The sequence below is a fragment of the Sciurus vulgaris genome (assembly GCF_902686455.1).
Source record: "Sciurus vulgaris genome assembly, chromosome: 14".
In the NCBI taxonomy this organism is placed as follows: domain Eukaryota; kingdom Metazoa; phylum Chordata; class Mammalia; order Rodentia; family Sciuridae; genus Sciurus; species Sciurus vulgaris.
The window spans coordinates 15,760,450-15,774,853 of record NC_136475.1 but is presented as its reverse complement, the minus strand read 5'-3'; the positions used below and the strand labels follow the sequence as shown (position 1 = coordinate 15,774,853).

Here is a 14,404-nt window from a genome sequence, read left to right as displayed (position 1 = left end):
CCTATTTCCAATGGGGTGTTCACAGGTCTCAGGCAGAAAAGGGATCCAAAGCCCTAGAGGAAGAATTCCCTAGGTGCATTTTGAACTGCATTCTGAGCCTGGACCATCGCAGCTAGCGAAGGCAGGAAGGGAACTAGTGGGGGGATAAGCAGAGAGAGAGAGAGCGTGGTTTCTCCAGGGAGAGAGGTGTCTGTTCTGAGACCCCATCACCTGGCTCTTCTGTGTCCTTTTTGGAGACAGTCTGGGTCAAGCTCTTAACTCCTGCCCACACAAATATGGGAATCAAGAGTCCAGATCAACCAAAAATTTGATGTAGTTTTTCTGGGAAACTTTGAACTTCAAATTAAAGTAAATACAGTTCCTGGAACTTCCATGTCTCCCCCTTAAAAAAAAAAAAAAAAAAAAAAAAAACTCTTGCTCTTCTGAGAATTGGAGCCAAGGCTGGCAAGTGAGTATTTTCATTCACATGACATATTATTATGGGGTATAATTAATCTTCATTATTTTCAGGGAGTTTTCAGATACGCAGTGTGTCAAGATTATTGCTGGCCTATAAATAGTGTGTCTGAACTGGAATTAGGTTTTGTTGCCATGGAAAGACAGAATGAATTCCCATATACTTTATTTTTTTAAACTATGTGAGTTATTAACATCTACTCTTTACTTAGTATGGTAAGAATTTAATTTATTTGTAAATATTGCCTTTCATTCCACACCTTTCCCCAAACAGTTACTTTGATTGGAAACGACTAGTAGTGAATAGCTAAAGAATATTGTTTGGGGCTTTTTTACTATATCTTATAATTTTTATGAGAATGGTTTTCTTCACACTTTCTTGTTATGGAGAAAAGGCACATTAGCTATATTCTCATTAGAATTACCATATTGACCTATGCTCAGAGCTCGTTCTAGAAATAATTTTTCTTCTTATAACTAAAGGGTTGGTAGAGAAGGGCAGGTGATTTACTTGAATGGACACGTAAGGCAGAACATTTCTTTAATATGAATGAGTACAAGTTGGGATTCTCCTTCTGTGCAAGATGTTCAGTAATGGGACTGTGGGGTGACTGGTGCCACCTTGTGGGGAGTTCTAGTAAGACACCGAGGTAATCATTTCCTCACTTTCCGTTCTTAGAATTAGAAGGTACCATGATGAGGTGACGTTTTTACTTCTTGGCCAGTCCTGAAATAGCTCCGTCACATGCAATGCTTTAGAAGATTTCAGAGAGTGATATTTTCTTGTCATTGGAAAGAGCTCATGCCAAAGCTTAAGAATGATGATAATAACAAACACAACCTAATGTTCATTGGGTGTTGCTATTTTAAGTATGGTGCCTGGTGTTATATCTCATTCCATTTCTCAAGACTTCTTTCTGCATTATCTCTATTTTCTCAGTGAAGAAACTGAGAGGGAGAAGTAAGAAACCTTCTCAAATGTACTGAGTAAAGTGTAAACTTTTCTTGCCACTAAAACTATAAGATGAGATTTAAACTGATGTGGTCAGAATCTAGGCTTGTGCCCATCAACGATATCCTGAAAATCAATTATTGTGAATAAATCTTTCCTTGACGTTAAATAAAACACTACTTTCCATATTAAATCCTAATTATAGGGATGCATAAAACCTCATGATCATAATTGTCAGTAGAGTACAGAGTATTGAGTGTTCAGATGTATAATGCTGACAATTATCATGCCAACCTAAGAAAGTCAGAAATGTTTGGGAAATCCAATATGCTTATGTAGGTTCCAAAATATGAGTCTGGAAGAATGAAAGGGAAGAGGCAATTAATGAATTTGGAAGGTGGTATGGAAAATTCAAATTAATGAATTTGGAATGTGCAGCAGGGAATATTAGGAAATTAGATAGGTGTAACCATGATATAACTATGAAAGGGATTAAAATTGTCTCAGACAATTGGAGAAAAACCAGCAGGAAGCAAGTTCTGAGCAAATGAATAATGGAGGGAGATAAGTCAAGAAGTTAGCTATTATGCATGAGCTGTTCTACATTTTTCTGAAATGTGACACATCAAAATGAGCACAAACTTGGTATAAGAGCAAACAACAGCCTATTTATGTAAAGAAGAAAGAACTAATTATTATAAAACAAAATCCAAACTATTCTTAAGAACATCTAGCTTATTTCCCCAGAAAAACTCTCATTCTTTAACGAATTCAGTCATTATGAGATTACTTTGAAAGTATATTACAATATAATGACAGGTATTCCTCTTCGGCAAATGTAGGCTTGGCATTTCCCTTTATCTCCTCATCTAACTCGGAGAAAGAGAAGTGTATGTGCTGGACCTTGGGATGAGCTCTGAGGGCGGGTCAGGCTGCTGGATCCCCATGTTTCCGCTGCTAGCACGACACACGGGGCCTCCTGTGGGTGGCCTCAAGCACCATAATTCTTAAGGTTTCTAGCACATAACAAGGGAAAATGGGCTTGCAATTTTAAAAGTGCTTGTATTTAATTCATTAATGCTCTATGCTTTAAAAATACATAGGTCAAAGGAAGCTGTATTCGATAGTCCCCTCCTATGTTTGGGGGACGTGGTTCACGATTTCCCATGGATTCCTGAAACCTATATGTTTTTGTCCTATGTATGTGCCCTGATGATAAAGTTAAATTTGTAAATTAACCCATTTTGTCCTATTATTGATGTGGAACATCTAAAAAACTTATAGTATCTAATATATAATGTAATTATAAATAAAAATAATAGAATTATGCTCTAAGGTAATAACTGTAATAATTACTATTATTAACATAAGAATATGTATGCTCTAGATTATAATTTCCAGCCCATTTTGATGCTCCCGTGTCAATTTTATTAAAGGATTTATAAAATTAAAAACATGAGACTTAATGGGCGAAGCACAGTAAGAAATTGAGAACACTGTCTACTAATAAAATTGAACAATTGCAACGATATATTGTAAGAAGATGTATTTAAAATTTATGAATTACTTATTTCTGGAATTTTCTGTTCAATATGTTTGGCCCACACTTGACCTTGGTGATCTGAAATCATAGAAAACGAAACCACAGGTAATAGGGGAGTACTCTAGAATATAATTTGCAGATATCATCCAAAATCTAATTGGGAGTCTTTTGTGAATGCAGGACCCAAATCAAACTGTTCCAATGGGCTCCAGGGGCATCCATAGCAAGGGGGCACTGTGAGACCCTCTGGAGAGGTGAGGTTCCCTGCCCGCCTCACACAGCCAGCTCTCTAGCACTTTCTCCTCAGATACACTTTTTAAGGGTCTCTAAGAATTTGAGAGTCACCTCTCTTTCCAGAGGAGACCCAGAAAAAAAAAAAAAAAAAACGGTGATAACATGGTGGTACCAGGTTCCCAGGTTGGAAAGCTGTTTAGAGTGTGTATTTTACACTTAAGATGCAGGATGTTCATTCACATGTCATTTTTAAATGTTTCAGATAATAATGAAAGTTTCAAAATGAACAAAAGGACTAAAAATGACCAGTCAGAAAATGATCCAGGCACTTGAAATCTTAATCACTTTTGCGTGCTTTTGAGTGACTGTCAAAAATGTTGTGTAGAAAACTGTTTTGAGGGAAGAGAAAAAGGCGACTTTTTGAAAGAACTGTGTTCTCAGTCAGATTTAGCAGAGCTGTCATGAGCTCAGGTTGAAGAGAAGGGAAAGACCTTCCACCTGTGCACTTTGGGACTCTACTTATATCAGTGAAACCTGGTGCTGTCTGCTCAGTTTGGTGTATCACAGTGCTCCACCAAAATCTTACTGCAGCTAAAAGAAAAAAAAAAGACTATTTGTCTAAGCAAATGCTGTCCATCATTTCAAAAATCTACATATATCTTAGAGCATAGCAAAACCACATATTCCTCATTGTTTAATTCATAGTAGCCGAAATCAAGAAGCAACTCAATTGTTCATCAGAAGATGACTGGATAGACAATGTGGGGTGTATTCACGTGATGGAATAGCACATCGAAAGCACAGATGAATTTTCAGTCATCATGTTGAGCAAAACAGCCAAAAGCAACTGGCAGCATGCCATTATGACTTCATTTACAGGATGTTCTAAGGGCAAAACTAAGTCACAGTGATAGAGGCTTTGGTGGGCAGGAAAATGAAGGGCCCACAGGACCTCTCTGAGCCAGGGGAACATTTTTAGTGGGTTGGGACTTCACTGGGGTTTACATTTGTCAAAAGTCATCAAATGCAGCATGCAGATGTGGGAAAAGCATTCATGGTCCCTGTTCCTCATTTTTATTTATTTATTTATTTGATACTGGGGATTGAACCCAGGGGCACTTCATCACTGAACCCCATCCCCAGCTCCTCTTTTTAATTTTTTGTTTAGAGATGGAATCTCCTTAAGTTGCTTAGGGCCTTGCTAAGTTGTTGAGGCTGGCTTTGAACTTGCAATCCTTGTGCCTCAGGCACCTGAGTGGCTGGGATTACATGTGTGTACCACCAAGCCCAGCTATGATTACCATTCTCAATGAATTGCTATGCTTCCTCTCAGAAAATGAAAGCAAACACATCCCTTATACGTTTTCTCTTGGTTCTTTTTTGGGTCACCTTAACTAAAGGTTCACCATTTTACTGACGCTGCTGTCCTTGACATTCCCATGCCCCCGGAGTTTGTCTTTGTTTCTGTAACTGAGCGCAAACTCCCTGCTGTCTCACCAACAGCTCCACCTAAAATGTTCACCGGGTCTCCCCACTGCCTCCTTGGGCTATGTTCCCTATGGTTGGATGGTCATGAAAGTCTCATCCTAATGGCCACACCTAGTCGGGGATCCAGCCTGAGATGTGCCACAGGGGAAAAGTGTGACCCTGGTAGACAATTAACCACAGCAGATCTCATTCTCATCTTCTGAAAATAGCCTCAGTGAGTAAGCTGATGCTCTCGTCCCCCGGATTTTACGATGTTGACTTCATGCTTCTGTGTAGATGCCCTTGCTGGATCATGTCCTGTGTCCAAGTAGAGGAATGACCATTTTCTGATTCTGAATTTCTTTTCACCTTAACTTCCTTCATAACCTGTTTTTTTGATTACAAAATCTGATGGATGGCCTTTCTTATGCTGGTTGAAAGTTGAAAGGAGTTGCCACTGTATTTGTGGGGAAGCCAAAGAAGAGTCTGTAGAAGTCGCTGATCACTGCCTTTGATTTGATCTAAATTGCACTTAGAGAAAGTTTAGTTATATCTCAATGGCTCAAGATCACCTTTATCATTTTTAAGTAAATTCAAAACACCCTCTCTTTAAAAAATAAAATAAAATATAACACATGTATCAGGCAAGAATAAAGACATTTGACCATTTGCCTATATATTTTAAGAAAATAATTTTCATATCTGTAGCTAATTTTCCCCCTAGGAATATATTTTTAAATCTGGTTTTTACACTACAATAAAAAAGATTTTTTGCAGCATGCATTGTTTTTCTGTTCTTGCTTTTGTGAAATATTAAGGATGCACACTTTTCTTTCTCAGTGTTTGACTTGGCCTTGGGGAAATTCTCATGTTTTTGTTTCCATACAGTGACTATCATACACCATTTATGTATCTTTTATATATTGTTTTCATATTTCAGTTATATTCCTATGTCCATTTGCCATGAAATTTCATATGTCCATTGTCTCAAAAAAAAAAAAAAAAACTCAGGAAAATGTTTTAACTTTGTAAGATCATGCAAGATCATGTTTGAATGATTTTTCTGCATGGTGCCAATAAGAGACTCAGTGTTCTCTTTGTGCAATTATTTGCCCCTGGTTTTATTATGATCATAAATCTTCATAGGCTTTGGTGTCATATTTTGATTCTGCCTCCAGTGAGCTATTTCTTGAATTTTAAAATTGAACTTTAAAAAAATTGGCATCATAAAATTTAATTGTAAATACATTTGTGTTTTAAACATATATGATAAAGTTTAAGAATAGTATTATTTAAAAACAAATTACTACCTAAATGTTAGCAATAATTTCTATTCCTGCTAAAAAGCACAGGGACAAATGAGTTTGAAATGTAACTTATTTGTTCCCTAAGCCAGTTATTGTTTCTATTTATATAAATGAGAGTCTTAAGATATCAGAGAACTATCGTCTTCTATATTAATAGTATTGTCCCAGTGGGGACACTCCACCCAGCAGGTGGACCAAATCATTGACAGAGAAGTCCTTCAATGACATTCACAACCTTGACACATGAAAAATAAAGGTCTTTGATTCTGTAGGATGATCTTGAATTTGGGTATTTGCTGTTTCTTTGTGATTGGACTTAGTTAGGCTTTGCATTTGGGGTTACACTATCATAGCAGTGTTGCTGTGTCCTCCCTAGTGCAGTTCATCGAGTGACATGTGACATTGATTTGTCATAGCACAGGTGATGTTGACTTTGATCACTTGAATATGGTTGTATTTGCTGAGTTTCTTTAGGATAAAGTTAATTTGTCCAATTTACAACGTGAAGTATTTTGTGGAGAGAAATTCTGAGCCTAAGTAAATATCTTTTTGTTTCATTCAAATTCATTCCCTGATTTTAGTGCCCCTTTTAGTTTCTTGTCTTGAGTTATTAAATGAATGCCAAGTGGTGATTTCTAATTCTTCCATTTCTTCTACATTGATTATTTGGTTTACTACTATAAGGGATAACTTTTCCTTCTCCCCATTTATTTATTCACTAATTATTTATTTTTCTGTGGCTTCCTATTTTATTCATTGAGATATAATATGGCACTTCTGATATTCATTTGATGGCTATTGTCTCAGTTTGGGCTATAGGAGGCGCCATCAAATTGGCTACCAGAAACACCACTGTGTTAGTCAGCATCTTGATGCTGTGACCAAAATACATGACAAAAACATGTCATGTGAGAGGAGGAAAAGTTTGTTTTGTGCTCACAGTTTCAGAGGTTCAGTCCATGGTTGACTGACTTCATGACTCTGGGCCTGAGGTGAGGCAAAACATTATGGCGGAAGGGGTGGTGAAGGGAAGTTGCTTGTTCACGAAGGCCAGGAAGCAGAGAGAGGAAGGAGAAGGAGCCACAGGGAAGATGAACCCTTCCAGGGCACACCCCCAGTGACCTGCCTCCTCCAGTCATGCCCTACTTGCCTATGGTTACCTCCTACACAGTAGTCCTTTCAAGTTAGGATGGAATGAGCAGGCTACAGGTCTCACAATCCAATCATCGTACTTCTGAGCATTCCTGCATTAACAGGAGCTTTGGGGAAATAACTCACATCCATACCCTATCATTCTTCCAACACGTCTTTGCTTTCTAGAATAACAAGATGGTCTAGGGTCATCTTGCACAGCCTGACACGACCTGGCTTCAGTTATTTCTTTGAAGAGTCAAGATCTGGACACTTGCTGCTGGTTTTGATGCTTTCAGATCTTCTCAGGGAACAGAGCCAGGACATATGTAGACATGCATGTTTTAAAAGAAACACATGAAAACTTTTGCTTCTACATTTATTTCTCTCCTACTTAATCAGTCAATCCATCTATCTGTCTATCTATCTATCCATCCATCACTCTCTACTATTCATCAAATGAAAATCATGAATTCACACTGATATATTCAATTCTATAGCGCTTATTCTAGCTTTCCATCCTTTTCCAATTTGTAACTGAATTTTTGGGTAATAAGACATGTGACTCAAACTAGCTTTAATGCATGTATTTATTTATCAGTGCAGCTGTAAATAGCAGCTTCCTGCCTCTTGTCTTGGCTATAGACCTCATACAGGCCTCTGTGATAAATTCTTGCTGCCTATCAGCTACATATTTGCCCTTTGGTGTAAATGCTTTCCCAATGTTGGTTAGCTCATTTTCCTTCTCACTGTCTTTCTCTCTCTCTTCACACACACACACACACACACACACACACACACACACACATACACTCACACACAGACCACTTGTCATTTAATGGGTAGGGAGGCACTGACTACCCCATGGGTGAGATATAATCCTAAACTGATTTGATACAAATTAAATGGACTGCATCTTCAATTAGTAAACAAGTTAAAGGCTATAGTAATAGAAATGACTATTCTTCAATGCTTTTCTAATTTGATTCCTTTTCAAATAATGGCAATGTTTAAATATAAGTTAATTTTTCCTTATTAAGACTCATCTGTGTGATTACCGACAATACGTTTTTAATAATCTTAATTGAATTGGGTTTTGCAACTTTTTGAAGTAGATAGGGCTACTGGCTTTTCACAAAGGCAATTTCCTTTTTTTCTTAAGATATTTGAAAGCATGAGATTCACATCGTGCAAGAAAGATAAAAACCACAACACAAAGGTGTGCAAGATGTTTGCATAAGGCAAAAGATGCCAGGCCTTTACATTCACAGAGAACGCTGCCTGTGTATGTGCTGGAAAATGTACTGGAAGGCACAGAGTCACTAGACCACACACAGCATGGCCATATTATTGTCAAAATCTGCAGTACAGCTTTCTAAGGAGTTTGCTTGCCGACATCTATGACTTTACTGTTTCTTTGTGAGGTACTTCTTGTTCAGTGGCGCTCTCTCTCTCTCTGACCTGTGCACCAGTATTTGCAGTCACATTGAAGACCACTGTGTGGAAGTTATTTTTTATTAGTGAAGCATCTATACTGATTCCTTCTTGCTCTGTACCTGGCATCCTGATTATGAGAAAGTTTAAGTTCTGGTACCAGCATACTGAAACATATTTATGAGCCTTTCTTTTGTGCCTATGCCTTAAGATTCTCCATAAATTGATTGCCCTAGAGGAGTGGGGCATCCTCAATACAGTGGGAGCACAATTAATATGCAAAGTGTGATGGATGGCGGGGCTCCAAAAAAGCTGCTCTCTTCTATCAATATGCCTCCATCTCTGCTTCTAGTTGCATCTACTTTTGAGATAAATTAGCAATTGGAACTTGGAGATTCTATAGAGTTTGGATCTGGAATGCCCCCAAAGACTCGTGTAATGAAAATGTGATTGGCATCCTATGGTGCTATTGAGAAGTGGTGGAACTGTTAAGAGGTGGGGTCTATGGAGGGTTCCTCAGAATGGGGTTGTGTCCCTGACGGTGTATTGGGACCCTGTCCATTTCCCTGTTTTTGTCTCCTGACCACCATGAGCTGAGACTTTTTTCCTTGATATATACTTTTGCCATAATATTCTGCTTCACCAAGACCCAAAAGCAACAGAGCCAAGCAATCATGACTTGAATCTCTGAAACCATGAACCAGAACAAGTCTTTATTCTTATAAATTGATTGTCTCAGGTATTTTGTCACAGTGATAGAAACATGATTAACACAATACCTGAAGGTTTGGTTGATTAACTCAATGAGTGTAATGTTCTTTGGCATATTCTAATTGGACTTTTGGACAAATAGCAAGTGCCTTCAAATATAGTTTGCTGTGGGGCACATCTGAATCCTTGGGCTGTGTGTCTTGTGAGTGGAGCTCTACTTGATAGAAAATCAGCATAAGTGACTCTCTGTAGTCTGCAGCTTGATGCAGAGGCGTTATTCTCTTCTGGTAATCATGGTAACAGTTACTTGGAAAATTATAACATAATATTCCAATTTCCGAATTTTCAAAACTGTCACATCACTTGTCAAGGTCAGTGGTCCAGCCTGTAATACTTTCTGTACTCTCAGACTCCATCTGTGGTTTTGCCTGGTGGGTTATAGTTACGTGGAAGTTGTTGATAAATTGTTACGATGGCTTCTATTACCCTTCCTTCCTTTCATTTCTTGAACCTGGGGTTTTACATTCCTCAGGATAGTTATTTATTTATTTATTTATTTATTTATTTATTTATTGTGGTGCTGGGGATCGAACCCAGGGCCCTGTGCTTGCAAGGCAAGCACTTTACCAACTGAGCTATCTCCCCAGCCCCTCCTCAGAACATTTATAATCAACCCCGCCCTTTGTTCTTTCAAGACACTGCATATGCTGCAATCAATCTTCAGTATACTTTTGTGTGTGTGTGTGTACTGGGAATTGAACCCAGGGGTGCTTAACCACTGAGCTACATCCACAGCCCTTGTTATTTTTTACTTTAAGACAGGGTCTCACAGGTTGCTTAGGACCTCACAACGTTGCTGAGGCTGACTTTGAACTTGTGATCCCCCTGCCTCAACCCTCAAAGCTGCAGGGATTACACGGGTGCCCCACTGCCCCCAGCCTGTATGTGCATTTTATATTTTAAAGAATCACAGATGTTCTTCTCTGTGTGTTCAGCCTTTCCTCTCTTTCCTTGTCTGGCACTCATCTTGGCTTCTGCTTTCGTGGTCCTATTGCATTGTGTCTCTCCACAGCTGGATTATGATGGTATAAGGACAATCAGAAAGACCTGGGCTGACAGCACTGGAAGCCGCCAGCTGGGTCTGTGTATTCTTAAAACTGGAAGCAGGGCTGGGAGTCGTGGCACCTCTTTGGCTGTTTTATTGTGTGAATTGAGAGAGATGACCTGTTAGGGTGCTTATTCCAAACCAGGTGAACAGTAAAAGAATGAACAAGGGTTAGAATGCAAATCCCACCAGGATTTGGATGTTGGACATTGATGTTTGCAAACAGGCAGCACACAGCCTGGCACGTGGTAAGTACTGATAAAGGCACATCAGCCCTTGTTATTGTTCTTCCTCTGCATCAGGCCTTCCCACAGGACTCTGAAGGTTTTCATGGCCGGGTATGTGATGCAGCTCGGGACACCTGCAGAGGCATAGCCTCAAGCGATCCATGGGTGTCGTGCAGTATTTCTACAGCAACAAGTTCAGGAAGTAAAAGTGCCTGTTTTGTCCTTCTCAGGTGTCCTGTTTTCCCTGGTGGTGATGCTGTATGTCATCTGGGTGGAGGCGGTGGCCGACATGGAAAGCTACACAAACACGAAAATGGAAGACTGCCTGGAGTTCACCCCTTCCGTCCTGTACGGCTGGTCCTTTTTCCTGGCTCCAGCTGGGATTTTTTTTTCTCTGCTGGCTGGGTTGCTCTTTCTACTTATTGGACGGCATATTCAAATACATCACTAATCCAACGGTGGTCACCAGCATTTTTCAAGAGATTTTTAAAACAGAGCTTATTTTTTTTTCCTCATTCTGTCTCAATGGAATCAGCATAACATTAGTTGATGTACCTTTTGTTATCTCGAAGGAATCATTTTACTTGTTCTTTCCTCTGAGAAGGTTCTGGAATTTCTCTGAATACCAACATGTTTCCATTGTTTTGAAGTGCTAGCAAGGACTTAATCTCTAGGGAGCAGGGAAAGAGGCCTCCCTCTCATTTTGTATTTTGGAGTTCATGGAGATTGCAAGGGTCTGGTAATAGCATATGAGGCCCTTATGTGGTCAGATCAAGGTTGGTTTTAAATCTCCTCGTTGACATTCTCTTCTACCACTGATTAAAAAAAAAATCTTAGGAGAATAATGAAGGATGGAAAACAAGTGTTGTCAGAAAGTATATTCTGTGTCTTCTCCACCCACGTACGTATCCATGTACACATTGACAGACTCCTGTAAGCAAGTTATTCACTACTTAAAAATAGACCACAGTTGTTCTTGCTAACAGGAGCCAGGGACTCCTAAGTTAAAATGGGCAGTAGCAAATAAAACTGAGAGTGTTTATTCTACTTTATTACCAACAATAGTTTGGTCACCTAATTTTATTCTCTTACACAAACCTTAAACTACATTTAAAAGCAGTAAATCTTTATGCCACCTTCTATATCATGCAGTCGAGAATTTTATGAGTTTAAAGGGGGTTAATTGTGTAATGTAATATGGTTTAAAACAGGTAAAAATCAAGCACCTCAGCTTAGTACATAATTCTATTTGATATTTTTAAATTCCCACTTAAAAATCATATTGCTAAGATGTTCTGCCTGTGAAAATTTATTGATGAAACATGCCTTTAATATTCTCTAGCTATAAAGTTTCAAAATACTTCCATATGAGGGTTATAATAGTCTCGTGTTATGAAAGAACATGAAGTATTAACTTTCCCCCCAATTTTATGGGTTCCAGTTCTTCTGCTCATTTGATGTCCTTAATTCTTGCAACTCAATTTCTTCATCTTTGCAATAGGTGTGTTAACATTTACAGATCTGCAATTTTCTTTAACCTCCTGGAAGAAAAGGAATAATTTCTTGTTATTCACTAGCACAGACATTTGCATATCAAAGATGCTTGTTTGGCTCAGATGTTGATTGAAATCGAACCCATCTGAGGGGCACAGGTTGTGTTTTCATTCTGGAAGCTTCCTCGAAGGAGAAATTTGGTGTTGGCAACGGAATGGAGGAGCAGCATAGTTCAAGAGCCTTGTTGGAAGCTCCGAGCTTCATTCTGCAGCTGGGTCGAAAGTGGGCTCAGGCAGAGGAACGGCCACCTGGACGATGCTTTGGGAAGGACAGATTTTCTTTTCGCATCCAGCTGTTGCTTCAATGGAGAGCTTTCGCCAGCCCTTTCTGCCCATCATACACACTCCATCAATACGCCTGTTTCCATGAGAGGGAACTGGAGGAATAGCAGAGGTCTGAGCTATTTACAGACTCGGGAGGGCATTTTATAACAGGACTTGCCTGTAATCATAATAATTTTTTAAAACTCCAGGAGTTTAACTGGGTTTTCAAGTCATTTTTTTTCCCCATTTAAAAAACTAAGTTTCTCAATGATATCATAAATGTGTTTTGGGTGGTCCTTTCCTTTGTCTTCTATTTTGTTTTCTTATTGCCTCATTTGCTTCTTGGCTTTTTTGGCTTGATTATCAGAAAATTAACTATGGGTTCTGTTATGTGTATTGCCGGTGATATGATGGCATGCCATTAGGTTTTCCCGAAGATGCTGAGATGTGTTCAATTAGTTCGTGTCATTTGAAAATGCAGGTCCTTTTCATAGAACTGTGGAGTGAAACATTTTTCTGGAGTCCTGTATGCAATTTAGAGTTCATGTACAATCTACTTTTAGTAAAGATTTGAATGTTTGTAAGTTTCAGACGATTACCCTCACTTTCTAATATCTTTATGTGGCTACCATGCGTTTATTGTAAGACAGTTGCCTGAATAGATGATGGTACGCCACTTTTACACAGGTCCACACTTTGCAAGTCTTTTAGGGTGGTGTTGTGTCACTCACATTAATTTCAAGTGCATATCTTCATCTATTTGCTGAGGTGAAGGAATGAAGGTAAGTTGTGTTGCTATGTCAAGGTGCAAACTATACATAAAAATAGTATGAATACACACAGTAAGTTGTTTTAACAGCTTTATATCTGATTTGGAACACTTGTATTTCCAAGTGTCCTCACTATATTCATTTGCATATTGGGTGGATTGATAAATTTTCAGAAGCCTTCAAGCACAACACATGCCCACAATCCCAGTGACTCTGGAGGCTGAGGCAGGAGGATTGTGAGTTCAAAGCTAGCCTCAGCAAATTAGCAAGACCCTAAGCAACTCAGCGAGACCCTGTCTCTAAATAAAAGTAGGGGCTGGGGATGTGGCTCAGTGGTTAAGCACCCAGGATTCAATACCCTGTACCAAAAAAAAAAAAAAAATCCCCCAAAGGGTTGATTTTGCATTATAAACTTTCAATTTAAGCAATATGACGTATTTTCAGTGACACTTCTAGAAAGGGTGACTAACGAGGGCAGAGAATGATAGAGAATGAGGCCTGGGACACTAGGGAAGACTGTGAGCTCTCCCTCTGGGATCTGCTCAGCTGGCTGGGGGCAGTCAGACAGCAGGAAGCAGAGGCATGGAAACTGAATGGAGAAGGGTACAGGGAAGCCCAGCGGTAGGGCCCACAGTATGTGTTGACGGGAAGACTTAAAAAAAATGCTGCCAGGTATGCTCTCGGTGGTCATCTTTACTACTGATCTGTGGAAGGTCGTTATCAAATTTCGAGGTAAAACCTACTTATAAAGGACTATGGTGGAGAAGGAAGTATTGTTTAGAGTAATCATCAATATGTACAGGTGTGTGTGTGTGTGTGTGTGTGTGTGTGTCTGTGTCTGTGTGTGTGACAGAGAGAGAGAAAGAGAAAGTATTGTAAGTTTGGGCAGAAAAAGATTAATTGAATGGTTTAAATCACTATATTTCAGCTAAGCAAAATTTAAAAAATCAGTTTCCCTTGGGGGAATTTAAGACAGTTGTTTCCTTGGAGAGCCCTTTAACTATTTCACGCAACTGATGATGTTTATTCAGCACAATGTGGAACTTGATTTGTATTCTTATGGAAGTTACCCAACTGGACTTACAAAGAGATTTAGACTGTCTGAGGTGTTTACAAATATATGATATTAGTAAAATTAGCTGGACATGAGCTGTACCTTGTTGGAATTGTGGGGAAGACCAATAGTGTCGCAGCTATAGGAACAAATCTGTTCATAGGCAAAAATCAAAACCTGATTTGATTGTGGTAGG

The 14,404-nt window shown here is 39.0% G+C and overlaps 1 protein-coding gene across 1 annotated transcript in view; it reads left to right on the top strand.

Moving 5' to 3' along the window:
* The window catches only part of TMEM182 (transmembrane protein 182), a 49,590-nt gene extending 36,616 nt beyond the window's left edge, over positions 1–12,974 (top strand). Inside the window, exon 5 of the mRNA XM_079110713.1 lies at positions 10,798–12,974. Coding sequence (XP_078966839.1) covers positions 10,798–11,018 — 221 coding nt within the window. The 3' untranslated portion in view covers positions 11,019–12,974. The remainder of the gene's footprint in view (positions 1–10,797) is intronic.
* Positions 12,975–14,404: the final 1,430 nt, after the last annotated feature.